The sequence below is a fragment of the Apteryx rowi genome, unplaced genomic scaffold, assembly GCF_003343035.1.
Source record: "Apteryx rowi isolate R43461 unplaced genomic scaffold, aptRow1 scaffold_317, whole genome shotgun sequence".
NCBI classification, from domain to species: Eukaryota; Metazoa; Chordata; class Aves; order Apterygiformes; family Apterygidae; genus Apteryx; species Apteryx rowi.
Window position 1 is genome coordinate 153,425 of NW_020449608.1, and position 13,977 is coordinate 167,401.

Here is a 13,977-nt window from a genome sequence, read left to right on the forward strand (position 1 = left end):
ACTTATATAAGCAGGCAGGCGGCGGGGGCGCCCGGGGCAGGCTGACCTCGGCTACCCGCTGCCCTTACCCCAGCGGGCAGGACGACGCCGCCCCCCAAGGCGCCGCGACGCCACCTGCCCGGCGCCGCTGGCCGCCGCGCGGCGGAGGAGCGGCGAGGCGACGGGCGCGGGGCCCGGCGGGGCAGGCGGGGCGCCGGCTCACCTGCAGCGGGAAGGTGGCCGCCTTGTTGCCCACGTAGCCGCGGACGACATGGCTCTGGATGGAGAGCACCCGGCACTCGCGCTCCGGCTCCATGGCTGCGGCTGCCGCTGCGCCGCCCGCCCGCGTCCGGGCCGAGGGTGGCGGCGGCGCCCTTCCGCGGCGCGAGGGACAGGAGCAGGAACAGGAGGAGAAAGAGGAGAGGAGAAAGAGGAGAGGAGGAGGAGAGGAGGAGGAGGAGGAGGAGGAGGAGGAAGCGCGCGGGCGTTGCGCGCCGTCACGCGCTCGCCCGCTCCTCCTGTCACCCCGCGCGGGAGGCGGGGAGCGCGCGGCGCCGAGGGAGGTGCTGCGGGAGGCGGGAGCGTGCGCGCGCGCCCCCTCGCGGGCCCCGCTGGAGTCAGGCGATCGGCGCGGGCACCTAAGAGCCGCTTCTTACATCAGTGCCGACAGCGGGCGAGCGGCCAGGGGCCGCCGCGGGGAGGGGGGGAGGTGGCGGTGCGTGTGTGTGCGCGCAGCGCTCACCCGCGGCGGTTAACAGCCGCCCCGCCTTCCCGCGGCTGTCGCTGCAGGTACCGCCGCGGCGGGCCCGGCCGGGTTGCGGCCTGCTGGCTCCCCGCCTCCCCCCGGTCACGCAGGGCACGCGCTGTCACGCGCCCCCAGCGCCCGCGACCGGCCCCCTCACGGTCTCGGCAGCAGCCCCGCGGCGCGGCGGGCGCCGCTCCGTGACAGCCACCCTGGGGCACCGGCCCGCGCACAGCCCAGCCCCATCGCGCGCGGCTGCTCCCTCCTCCCCGCGGCCGACGGGCACCGCTCCTGCCCCGGCAGGGCAGCCCCATGCGCCCCCTCCCCGCCAACGGACACCGCTCCTGCCCCAGCCVTCAGCCCCATGGCCCCACCCGCCAACGGACACCGGCCCCCCCGCCAACGGACACGGCTCCGGCCCCGGCCATCAGGCCTGGCACCAGCGTGCGCCCTCCCCCCGGGCCTGACAAACAGGGTGCCAAATCCCTGTGKGGTCCTGTTCAAAGCGGAACGCCGTGTCTCTCCTTGTGCTGCAGGCGCACGCCAGCTCCTGCCCTTCCTTGCTGGGAGCAAGACAGGCACTGATGTGAATACACCTGCTGTCACTTGGACCTGCCGCACAGGTGGGGCAGCCCTCACACTGTGGCGGAGCCGTATGCGACCCTGTGCCACCCTCGCTCACTGCGCCGCTCTCACAGTCACATGTACATGCTGTACCTGTACACAAAGTGTTTCTCTGCCTGTCCCCTGTCTCCATGGATGGAATTGTTTTTTTTCAAAACCAGCAGGGAGTTACTCACTGACATGTATAGAGTTACTCTCTCCAGGGTGTTTCACTAACCTACCCTCCTTCAGCACGGGTCCCCCCCAGTACCGCTAACACCATCACCACATTACACACATTGAACACATTGACACTTCCACACACCTTACCCACATGCCAGGCCCCTCACCTCCGCCTGAACACCACACAGCACATCCACTGCCCTCAGCTGGGCTACTGGTGAGCCCCACACATGGCCCCACATTTCACACCAGCTGGGTATGTCCCTCTCCTGCCCTCACATGTCACTTCCATGCCTCACACATGCTTCCAGCACCCGTAAGTATGCCAAAACATTAGCCAGTATACATAACATCAGCCTTCAACCTTCACACCCCACACATTTTATCTGCTAACTCCCATTTGCTATCGACACTTCTCCATGCTGCCCCCCTTCCACAGCACTAGCCACCCACACCTGCCCAACAGCGTGCTCCGAGACATGGCACCAGCACACTGAGAAGCCACAAGCACTGCACACATCCCTCCTCAAACATCCATAATGTGCTGAGAAGCCACTGACACCACAGGCACCCACACACGATGCACTGCGATAGCACACAGACCCAAGCCGTGGAGGCTCTGACAGAACACAGCACTCAGCGAGATTTTGAAGCGAGCACAATTATATATTATTGACACAAATAATCTTCAGAGTGCTGACAAAGAGTACTGTAAAAGAAGATGTTTTTGTTGGCAAATGCTACAATAAATCAAGACACTGCTAGGATAGGACTTTATAACAAGCCTTGGAATCTCGCTTTCCTCTGGCCATTTGTCATTATTGACCATCACAGGTTCAGTCAAAGATTGCTTCTCAACAAGAAATCATGCCTGAAGCCTCTGGTCCTTCTTAGTGTATAGCTTTAAATTGACAATTTAAATAACCTGATTATTTTTCAGCAATATGAAAGAATATTTTCCTCATCGTAAGTAATCTGTTGGAAAATGCAGGAGCAAAATATTCTCTTTTTCCTGTTGTCACTCCAGTCACACAACTTAGAACTTGTTTTAGGTTGGCCTTATGACTAACAGTTTCTACTTTAGCTTACAATTCCTTAGTTAGTGTTTGAGGACACGATACAAAATAATCTGTACAAAACTCTAGCTGGTTAACATTTTCCTTTCACTTCTTTGCCCTGGCTACCCATACCTTGATAAATTAGCTGTTAGATGAATGTCTGAGACATTGATCAGTCTTACAGGGGTTGGATTTACCACAAGGAAAAAGAAGTGTAGTGTTSCTAATGATTTAGGGTAAGTGTTACAGTAGAACATAGACTCCCGTGGAATTAAGCCTGAGAATTCTCCCTCCATCACCTATAAAATTTAGGTATTTTATTGAATTGTAGAAGTTGATGCATCTCCTTGGAGTATCTGGTCTTGGGTGAGACCAATGATTCAGGTTGGGAATCTGAGCCATATATGCTCAAGATAAGGCAATTTGGGAAAACATAAGAAAACAGCATTTCACATGAGGAGGTCATTTCACATGAGGAGGTTATCTCAAGGGGACAGGTCTGGATGGCAAGGCAAGGCAGAAGAATTAGAGACAGAGGTGTATATAGGGATGTTATCTTCCTCAGTTTCTGGTCACCCATCTCCATTCTCCACCTCCAACTTCCTTACCTGCTTTTCACCACTCAGTCACTCCCCATCCTGCAGGATCCCAAGTCCTAATCTACCTCCTCTCGTCACATTAATATTCCTACAGCCAAAGCTCCTTGCCAGGTCTTTTTTCTCCTCAACACTTTCTTCCCTTGCCTCTCTAACATTTTGTGCCAGTTGTCCCTCTAATTTTTCCTCTGACTTTAGCTATTCTGTTCCTTCCCCTACCTCCAATAACTACCATCTACATCCAACAACTCCAACATCTTTTCTTTTTTTCCATAGTTCCCTGGTGCATGTCCTTAACTATCTAGTCTCAACTTCCAGTCATCACTCTTAACCCTACCGTGTTTTTGTCTCATCTTTCTCTCTTACTTCAAACTCCTTGTCCTATACCCACTCACACTCTCCCCAGCAACACAGGTCTGACTCTGGTCCCTCTGTGTTCAAAGCAGGCAAAATCCTCGTTGATGTTACCTGAACTCACAAAGGAGGACAAAGTAGGGCTCCTTGCTCCCATTTGCAGTGATGAGACCAGATGGGATGCTTAGAGTCCAGACTGGCAGCTGCAGGCCAAATCCCCTTTAATGAAGACAAAATTTTGAAGAATTTCAAGTACTAGAAAATCATAACAGGGCATATACAATCTTTTTTTCCTCCCAAAGGCTAATGAACTGGGTTAAATTTGGGGCTGCTTTTCCTAGTGTAAGCAAAATGAACATTCTTGATGTGAAAGCACCCTTTCCCCTCAAATAAGAAATCCAGGGTTCCAATGCATAAGATGCCAACATCTTTTAAAAGAAAGATTGCCATAAATGTGGTGAGGGGATATTCTGTATCTTCTGCAACACTCATTTCCAGTTATGACTTAACTGTTCTAGCTGATTTTCTTTCCCTCTGTCTTCTCTCCTTCTCTTCCTCCAAAGTGAACCTAAGGCAGAAAATTGCTATGAAAACACTCAAAGCTTGGCAAATTTATAAACAACTAAATGTAAGATCTTGCATGAAAAAGKTTAGGCAATCTTAACAGGAGAAGCTTCCAGTTCTGCTTCTTTATACACTGCATAAGCAAGTACAGAACACACTATAAGCAAACACACATACATGCAGTAAGCCACATGCCACATATATAYGCCTCTCTCATCATGCACTTCCAAAGAACACATAGGCTGTTTTGTAATACATACCTATACAAGTTACACATTGCAATCAGTTAACAGGAAACCCACTTAAACTTGTTCATTCAGCCTGAAGTGTGACCACTGTTTTTCATTTAATAGCAATTGCCACATGTATCTTGTGCTTTACAAATGAGTGGCTACTGCTTACTATTTAGAGCAGAGAATATTTGCACTCCCATTGTGCTGCTCTTAAAGCCTCCACAAACGCAACCTGGCAAATGCTGAGATGTTGTTAGTGTCCTGTGTTTTTTCCATAGCTCTTAATACCCTGAAAAGTAACATTTCTTCTGCCTTCCTCCAGGCTGGAGGGCAATTGTTAGAATATAGATGTTGTCCTTTTGTCCTCCTTCTCCTCCCTTCCCCAGCAATGGGACTCAATGCTCCTCTCTAACCTTGCAAGCATATGATGCACGCATACCATCATATAKTCCATCTGGGGATGACTCAAGAAAATCCATCTTGTGGGCTCCACAGTATTGTCAGGAGAGTCTGGGCCTCTGTTAAAATGATCGTGCACTGACATTAATGTTTTGTACTGTGCTTTTAGTGCCTACCCAGACTATATCTTTCCCTTCCTGATATTGATATATTGTCCGAAGCTGGTGTCAGGAAATGTTCTGACATTTACAGCTGTTCTTTCTAAAAGCTGCCCAAGCACATCTGACATTCTCACTAGAGCAAGTTCCTTCCCCAAGAAGTAAAGCACACATCATACATTTATTAATGTCTGTCCTTAGGTTTTGTACAGCACTCCTGCAGCTACTAGACCACATAGGCAGGGCAAGGAATATGGTCAGGGAGCTCTCACATAGCAGAGCATAGYTAATGCCAGGCTGATTGTGTACCTGAGCAAGCAAACTACAGCATGGGTAGCAATGCTAAAGCTCTTGCTAGGAAGGCAGCAAGGGTRCAGATGCAGAGCTCTGTCCTCCTCTGTGCAGCTGCTGGCAGTGAAAGAATGTTTGCTACAGGGGACCACATGCTGTTTCTCTAAGAAAAAACTAATTCTGTGCAGGATTGCTACTTTCTTCCTATTATTCTGAAAGATCCAAAGGCAAAATATTTCTAACAGTCTTCATGCTTACCCCTGAGGAACAACTGATGCCCCCACTTATACTCTAAGCTGTAAAGATTTCAGTCTTYTCATGGATTAAGCAGTGGAACCTGCATACGCAACCAAACATAAGCAAGGGGGGTGACTCAACAGCAGCTGAGTATCAAGCAACAAGATACAAAATACGGCTAAACCTCTATTTCTATACACTAAAAAAGTTGCCACAAGCAACACCAAGACAGCAAAACAAATTTCCTTCCTTTCCAGAAGGCAGTTCATCTAAATGTGAGTACGCAGTTTCTGAGCAGTGGTTTTCTAAAGACTTTGCCCTACCTACTCCTTAGGCAGGCAGGCCCCTTTCTCAGGAGTATGAGTGTGTGTCAGAGGAGAAAGTAAAGCTAGCCTTCAGCTACTTAGTCATTATGCATTCTGCTACGCTATCCTTCTCAAGTAATACTCTGTTTGAAAAGACAAACTCCTAGGTATTCCCAAATCTGGATGTTACTAGGACTATTCATGGAGCAAATAACCATTTGATGTGTGACAAAGGGCTTCCTTAGAATAAATAAAGCATCCAGGTTAGATCAAATGTAGGCAATAGAGACGCTACTCTAGGCTTCCTACTACAGTTGACTCCCTACTGCTGTTGTTGTAGTACTACTGGGATGATGCCTGCTCAAGCTCCTGGCCTTGTAACTGGACTCTGCTTCTGGGGTTTGAAGAACATGTAGAGCAGGTATCACTTCTGGCTTCCAAGTTCTAGGTACATCAAGGGCATACAGATAATGTGTCTGTCACTTCTGCTTAGATTAAAGACCTGGATTCCAATTCCTACTAAGGATAAGGAACTAAGGATAAGGATACTGACGTCTTAAACTTTTACTGTGGTTTCTCCAAATCAAACCATGCTTTTCAAGAATCTTTCTGTAGCTGTAAATGGGAAAGCCTATAAAGGACAGTGCTTTATCCTTTGAGTAAAGTCTAGTATTAAGCAGAGCCTAAACAATACAGAACATTAAAAAACAACATCTGTCCTGGATGCAGATGTGCTTCCCACTCTTGTACCATGCCTTTTGAAGCAGTGGCCTGTCTGATCAGGTTTTGCTTGCTTCATCAGGTTTCACGTGAAGGCAGCTCTGTTCAGTCTGAACTGGTTAAAACAGCCAAATCAAGCACAATTCCACTCCAGTCCCTTCATAAGTCCCTGAGCTCTTTGTCAGAAAATTTCCCAGTCAGCCCATGCCAGGGTTACTAAGGGAACCTCTCCCTTCAAAGCAGTTCTCCTTGGTCAGAGCTGAATAGTGTCTGGAAATTATGAATTGGAATAGAAGATTATCACAATATGATCAAGGGAGAGGATAGTCCAGAAGAAAACTGGCAACTTTTCTTCCACGAATGTTCCTTGTTCCTCCTATATCCTTCTTCTACAGCTCCCCTAAATCCTGCTCACATCTCCCTCACTTGTCTTTGCCGAGCCTGTCACAGCAGCAAAAAGCACCACGCCCTGTGGCAGGCCTGGGGTAATACACAGGACAGTTGGCTGGCTATCAGACCAAGGGGATGATATACATCTTTACAAAGCCCTCTGGCTTTGCTCCTGAGCAGACAGGGCAAACATCTTTACAGGGCATTTGTTGCCCAGGTTGCTTACTTCCTAGATCTGTGCTGCTGCCCTTCAGAATTCCAGCTCCTAATGCATGAAGAAATTGCAAAATTACTGTGGACAACAAGCTTAACAGGAGTCGACAATGTCACAGTATTGCAGTAAAGGTAATGACCTTTTGGACTTCATAAACAGAAATACAGCCTTCAAGACGTATGAAGTAATCCTTYCCACACACTCAGCATTGGTAGGGTTTCTGGTGGAGTACTGTCAAGTTTGGGGAACTGCATTTCATGAAAGACCAATTCAAGAGGCCATAAGAATGATCCAAGGCTCAGGACACACAACCTAGGAGGAACTGGTTTCTTTAGTTTAATCAAAAACAAACTTAGATAACAAMCTATAAATACATAAGACACAGCTACAAAGATGAAGGGACTATGTCCATAATGGAAGAGGTAAGGATTATGGAGCACAGGAACAGATTGCTTCGGAAGATTGCTGAGTTTCCATCTTTGGTTTGTTTGTTCTTAAGTAACTAGTGGAAGAAATATCTTTTATGAATATTGAAGATATATTTAACTTGTGTTGGAACAGGAGGAAAAACTACATCTGTCTATGAAGGTCTCCTGCAACTAACCTGATTTTCTATATAAGCACAGTAGAAAAGATATAGGGCTGCTCGGAATATGGAGCACTCAGTTTGATAAAGATAGAGAGAGGGTCTTAATCACAGAAGATTTTGTAACTTGTATAGGGATTCTCCAAATCATTACATGCTTCCACAGAAGATAAAAGGTCAAGTTTTCATAAAAGCCATATCAATAGCCTTTCCTTGCCTAAACAAGTCTTTGAGGCAGCAGAATTGAACAGCACAGACTGTAATTCTGCACTCCCTAATCAGGAGATCATCTGTATTTATGACAGATTTTTGCTAGTTAGTTGGATGTTTGCTAAGACACATTGTAAAATACCAAACAATTTGTGACTGTAATAGCAACACAACAATAATAAAGTATTTGCAGCATTTGACTTACGAGGGGACCATTATTCTTGTTTCGGACCAAATTTTCACTTGACCTATATTAAAATTATTAGTTTTGTTAAGAATTGGCAGTAATGGTGGAGAAAGAGCCATTTTCTTAGCATAAGAAAGTAGATCACTGAAYGTGGATTTTACCATTTAACCTGTTCTACATGGAGGAATCAGGATAGCTATTCTAAATTTTTTGACAGGCAGTTGGGGCTGCTGGTTTTAATAGAAAAGGAGCACTAATCATTGCTATTTCTCAGAAACCTAGAATAAAAGAAAACTGCAAACTAGCAGGGCTGGCATGCTATTAGCGTTGGTAAAAAAAYAGCCTGCAGGAAGATGGTTGGGCTTAAATCCATATCGACTGCACTAGTGATTATAATACACTCATATAGTATACACTCTATGATATAATACAATCATAGATGTTTCAATTGCCTTCAAAGTTGAGAGAATCAGTCCCTGTAATAGACAATAAACAATGAAAATGATATAATTCTGTATTCCACAGCCAGTCATGGAAACTGCTGAGTGCTCCCTTCTCTTACAGCCTTTAAAACTTTGCAGAATGAAGACCCAGACAATCCTTCCCACATCCCAGAGTAGCCTTGCTTTGTAGCCATCTTAAAAAGAAAGATAATTTTAAATATTAAGAGACCATGATCAGAAGACTAACAATGGACTATCCACTCTCTTACACCTCTGATTCAAATCTGTTCTATATCACTGACTTGCAGAAGGTCCATATATTATTCTGAGCATTTTCAAAAAAAGGTTTTTCCAAAGGGGCCCAAGGGAGCTTGTGCAATGTATCAGTCTCCAAATGTTAGACCCAGTCTTGTAATCATACAATTTTATTGAAGTAAAAGAAACTGCTCCTACGAATAACACACAAAAGGCTGAGTGTCGAGATGACTCATAGCGCAAGGATGACAAAATTCCTTTTAAAATGCTATCACCATTAAAAGTGCAACACAGTCCAGCATTGTACTGAGTGGGATTCTTGATCCTCAACCTCACTTCCTTCAGAACTATAGTATTCCTCTTTCTAAAACAACACAACAACATTTTGCTGCGAACTTCTAGGCTGCAACACCCCTTACACTGTTACAATTTCCAGTAATGGTATGCAAATATTTCTGCTGATCCCCTTGTCTACACGTTCTTGTTCCTGTGCCCATTTAACAAAATGGTCAGTGTTAATGAAAAGGAAGCAGAAAGCCTCCTTTGGTTGGTATAAATTTGCATGTTCATGCTGAAGGCAAGGAAGCTACAGTGCTTAATATCAACTTGCAGTCTGGTCCTGAATGCTCATGTTTATGCATTCAGGTTACAGTCCTATTGTGCTAATTATCTACTACCAAATGTAGGAAAAAAGTGACTCATAGTGTTGGGAGTTAAACCTCAGTTACTGCTTTTGTTTGTTATACTCCTTGTATAATCATTCACCCCTGCTAAAGAGGCAGCAGAGCTCTTTGCCAACCAATATAACATTTCTAGCAACAGACCAAAACCCTGCTCTGGCAAGCAAAGAGGTAGGAGACACAAGCAACTACAATGCAATACAGCGCAATGCAGCATGCCATCATGATAGCAGCATTAGAGAAATGCATGTAAATATTTTAATTTTGGTTTTGCTTCATTTTTAAGGCACTTGGGGGAAAAGAAGGAAGAAAAATGTATTGATTTCATTGCTTTTAGTAGTTTGAATTCACAGACACTTCAGTATCTAACTTTTATTATTTAACCTTGAAAATTGCTTGGTATAGATTTTGGATCAGAAATGCCACAGTACGTGCATTTGTTTTATAAAGCCTGGTGACAGCTGGAAAAGAACAAGGCCATTCCCGGCAGTGAGAACAAACCTCACAGTCATGAACTGCATCTCTCAGCAGTCTGTCGTGTGTGCRCGCGCGTGTGTGTGCGCGCGTTTTGCATCACATGTTGTCGTCTTGCAGTCATGAGTCACTTGCTTCAGATTCCATTGCTCAGTGATATGAGTTTGGCAAAGCTATGTCTCTACACAGTTTATTCCCTGGGGAAATGTGCACACAAAGCAGTGGGAACTCAGGCCCCTGCTGATCTAAACGGAACAAATTTGCATTTGAGTTCAAGCTGCAGGGGGTACATGGCAAGCTGACTAATACTGTATCTATTTTTAGTCCTGTTACCTGGGTAATGGTAATTTCATTTTTATTCTTTTATTTCAGTGATTACAAAAAGACATTTTATTTTAAATTAAGCCTTACATTCCCAAGAAAACTATTTAGTTTTTTCCAGTTAGTATCATTTCACTAATTAGCAAGATTAGTCTTAATAGGAGACAGATATCAGAAATCRAGAGATGTTACTTTTATTCCAGGCTAGAAACTCCCTTCTAACTTGCTCTTGCTTTTGCCTGTGTTACTGGGGGTCAATTCCTCTCACTGCTGTAGCTTTGACCATTGTGACTAGTAGCAAATGCTAACCTATTTAGCTCTGAAGGTCTCCTGTTTTTTCCTGCTTAGTACAAAAATACAAAGATGGGATGAAATTAACTGATGTTAGCAGGACTAGGATTTCATATCAAACTTTTAACAGTCAAAGCTATCAGTAATTTCAGAATGATCCTAGGCTTGCTAGATAACACTTACTAGTAAAGTGCAGTTGGTTTAGCATGTATTTGGCATCTGTAAAAAAACACATATCTTCCCTCCGGAATTGAAATTCACACAAATAGACAAAGTTGCAAAAATTCAGTGGAAAGCCATCATTAGCTTCCGTTCTTGTAACAAGAATAATTAACATTTTTTTCTGGAATTTAAGACAACGCTGCTTAAGATCCTCTCTGCAAACAACAATTCAAAAGGTAGCCACCTTCCAACTTCAGCAAAAGATATAAAATGAGAATCTAAGAAATACAGGCCATTACCATAAACACATGCAAATGTTAGCAATGCAACTGTGTGCAAGCCACAGAATCTAGATTCGTGCTTCCGAAAAAGAAAGGCCAGAAAACAGAACATTGTTTTGGACTTATTTTAGTCTCTTGCCTAAGTGAAAGCAGGATGCTTCATACAGGATAATTTCCTATGAAGATCTTTCATCTTCCTAAATTTGGTATCCTGGGATGGAAGGAGGGAAGAGAGAACTTCTTACATAAAAAAGAACAAACACCACAGTGAAGAACATCCAGCAAGATACCAGAAGGTTTGATAACAAAGGGCTTTTCACCAGAATAACAACTTCTATAACTAAATAAGCTAAACCGACACAGAAAAGATGTGAAGATTACATGAGATGAATGGGCGAAGACAGAGTTGCTATCTGGTCCTGGCAGATATGTGAGCTGCATATCATATCATTATCCTCAGCAATGGTAGGCTCTTTAGCAATTTAACTTCACTGTCCTTGGCTGGTTAGGAATAATCAGCAAATTTGCCTGTATCATATGCAAGCCCTAAACATGCCAATGGATGACTGCAGATTCCTGTGCCTGGCATTCGCATTGCTTTCCTTMGAATCTTACTATCTTCACTTAGATTAAAAATTCTTCTGAACCCCGAGCAGTTCATTCACTGAGCTCTAACATACGTGTGTGCAGGGAGGGACAGAATACTTCCTACCTTTCAGCAAGCAACTGTGTTCAGGCCCTCAACAGCCAGTTTTATAGCCTATGAGTAACAAGTAGCAATTTCTTACTCTCTTGCCTTAAAGGGTTCCTGAGTGGATCCCTAAGCAGGAAAGATAGGGCACTTTCCACATCTCTCCCTTCTGAGATCCTATCTGGAACCAGCACAGACCTCATCTATGATTCCTGTTCTTCCTCTCACAAGGATTAACAATAGAAAGACTTGAGGGCTTTCTTTTCAGAGGTGAAATTGCTCCGTGGCAATACTTTGCAGAGGCAAGTACACATACTGGATTATAGAAGCGTTCATAGTTTCAGCTTGCATTTTACAGCAAATGTATCCCTGACACTTTGCTGTTCTATCACAGCAGCAAAGCTGATGAACAGGTGACTCCAGACTGGAAGTACATCTACTCTTTTAAATAAGACTGTGGAGTTCCTTTTCCTGGAGAACCTAACTGCTGGTATTTTTCCACAAATTTGTGTCAAAGAGGTGGTATGTAATACAAGGATTCCTTCCTCATACCCACTAGCTGGTAGAGAGCAAAATTTCTTCAACAAGAGCTATTTTAGCATTGTGTCCCTGCTCTGAGCAGGATCACAAAGTAATGGTCAAGAGTAGAGTCCCACTAAGCCTTGATTAAACTAAAGCTTCCACAAGCAGAAAGAAATTCTAGGAAATTATGCATTAAGAAATCTTACTAGACTTAGAGGACAAGTCTTGCTTTTGGGGTATTAAGATGATCTTGAAATCTATTTTCAATCTTTTTCCCTTCTGTTTTAATTCTTAAGTTTTTTTGACCTTGCATGCATACTTTTGTGCTGAGTATTACCTTCCCCATCTGGTTAGCCCTGTGAGTAATCTTTGAAGGTCAGACCAGAGGAACAGAGTGGCTGCAACTCTTCAGCAACAACTGTTGCAGAAGTGCAAACGAGACAGTTTCCAAGACTGCACAACTCTTACCCACAGTTAAAAACACATAGTAAGCAGAACTCAAACTGCCCAGAGCTTTACTTTTATTATGGAAGACAAACCTCTGCAAGAGAAATGTAAATAAGGGACAGCTTAGCTTAGGAACTGTGTAATTACACCATGTTACATGTTTTGTGTGTGTGGAATGTTCTGAAATGTTCATGCTGAAGCCACTGGAGATTGTTATTTTTTTACAACTCTGAAATTGGCTAGTATCTGCTGATATAGATGCCAAAACACTGTGATATTTCAAAACAGTGGCATGCAGTCTAAAAGGATTATATTACTAATAAGTTCCCTTCTCTGTTTTAACCCTCCAAAAGGASTCGCCATGTAACATTGACTTGTAGGAAGGATTTAAAGCCTATGCCTTAAAGTTCATATCTAAGAAGAAAAAAAAAAAAGAAAAGACGTCTTGTATGGGAAAGATTTTCACAAATGCCTCCTTTAGCGTTCCTGTATTTTTCTCTGACGTAGGGTCAATATCAGAGACAAGATCTGGAGGGGCTAAATCAGAAGCCTGCCTCTCACAAGTAAAGAACAAACATATCTACAGAACAAGGACAGCTGCATCCTTTTTGAAATTCAATTTCTGTAAAATAATTCATCTTCTGAGGTAAAATTCATGTGAACAGGGTCTAAAAACTGGTTTTGAAAGTTTCTTAAACTTCCTAAATAAGGTTTCGTTAAGAACTAAGGATTTTTCCTCTCCAGTGTCTAATAGAAAGTGATGACAATAAAGTAACTATATTAAGGAAAGCACTGCACAAAATTGTGTTAAAAGTATTCCCCTCCCCCCSCCAGATTTTATTTACAATAATCAACTGTATTACAACATTTTTGCAGATGAAATAAATTATTTTTTAAGCTGGCCTGTGCTTTTATGCATATAAAATGCTTGAGTTTGAGTCCTACAGCAGAGAACACATATCTCCAAAGTCTTTATTTCAGGGATATGAGGGAAAAATTTTTTCAACTCCTCTTACCCGAGTGAGAATTTATAATCTGGGATGCAACCATTACAGATGGTTGACTCCAGCAGACTGATCGAACATGCTGAAAACATTTTATGGGTAACAGAGTTATGTTAACAATCATACCCTCTGTCCAAACTATCATGACATCAATTGTAGTCTTACATTTAAAAAAAAATATGGATTTTGTTACTTCAAAGACATTTTTCCACAGGGAGGGCTGTTTCCATGGTTCAGCTTCTAGTTCTGCAAGATATTATATTACTCTTGAAAAAGTCACTAAATCTCTCTTTGAGTTGTGTGGTGTGAATAAAATGTAAAACATGCTTGTGTTACCTTGCAGAACATTGCAAAGATGAACATTTTCTGCCTTCTTGGAAACTTCAGCCAATGTGGA

The 13,977-nt window shown here is 43.9% G+C and overlaps 1 protein-coding gene across 2 annotated transcripts in view; it reads right to left on the minus strand.

The window, feature by feature from the left end:
* The window catches only part of PDXK (pyridoxal kinase), a 47,428-nt gene extending 47,019 nt beyond the window's left edge, over nt 1–409 (minus strand). For both annotated transcript variants that reach the window (XM_026070716.1, XM_026070717.1), the window contains exon 1: nt 203–409. In XM_026070716.1, the coding sequence (XP_025926501.1) occupies nt 203–295 (93 nt within the window). In that variant the 5' untranslated portion in view covers nt 296–409. The remainder of the gene's footprint in view (nt 1–202) is intronic.
* Nucleotides 410–13,977: the final 13,568 nt, after the last annotated feature.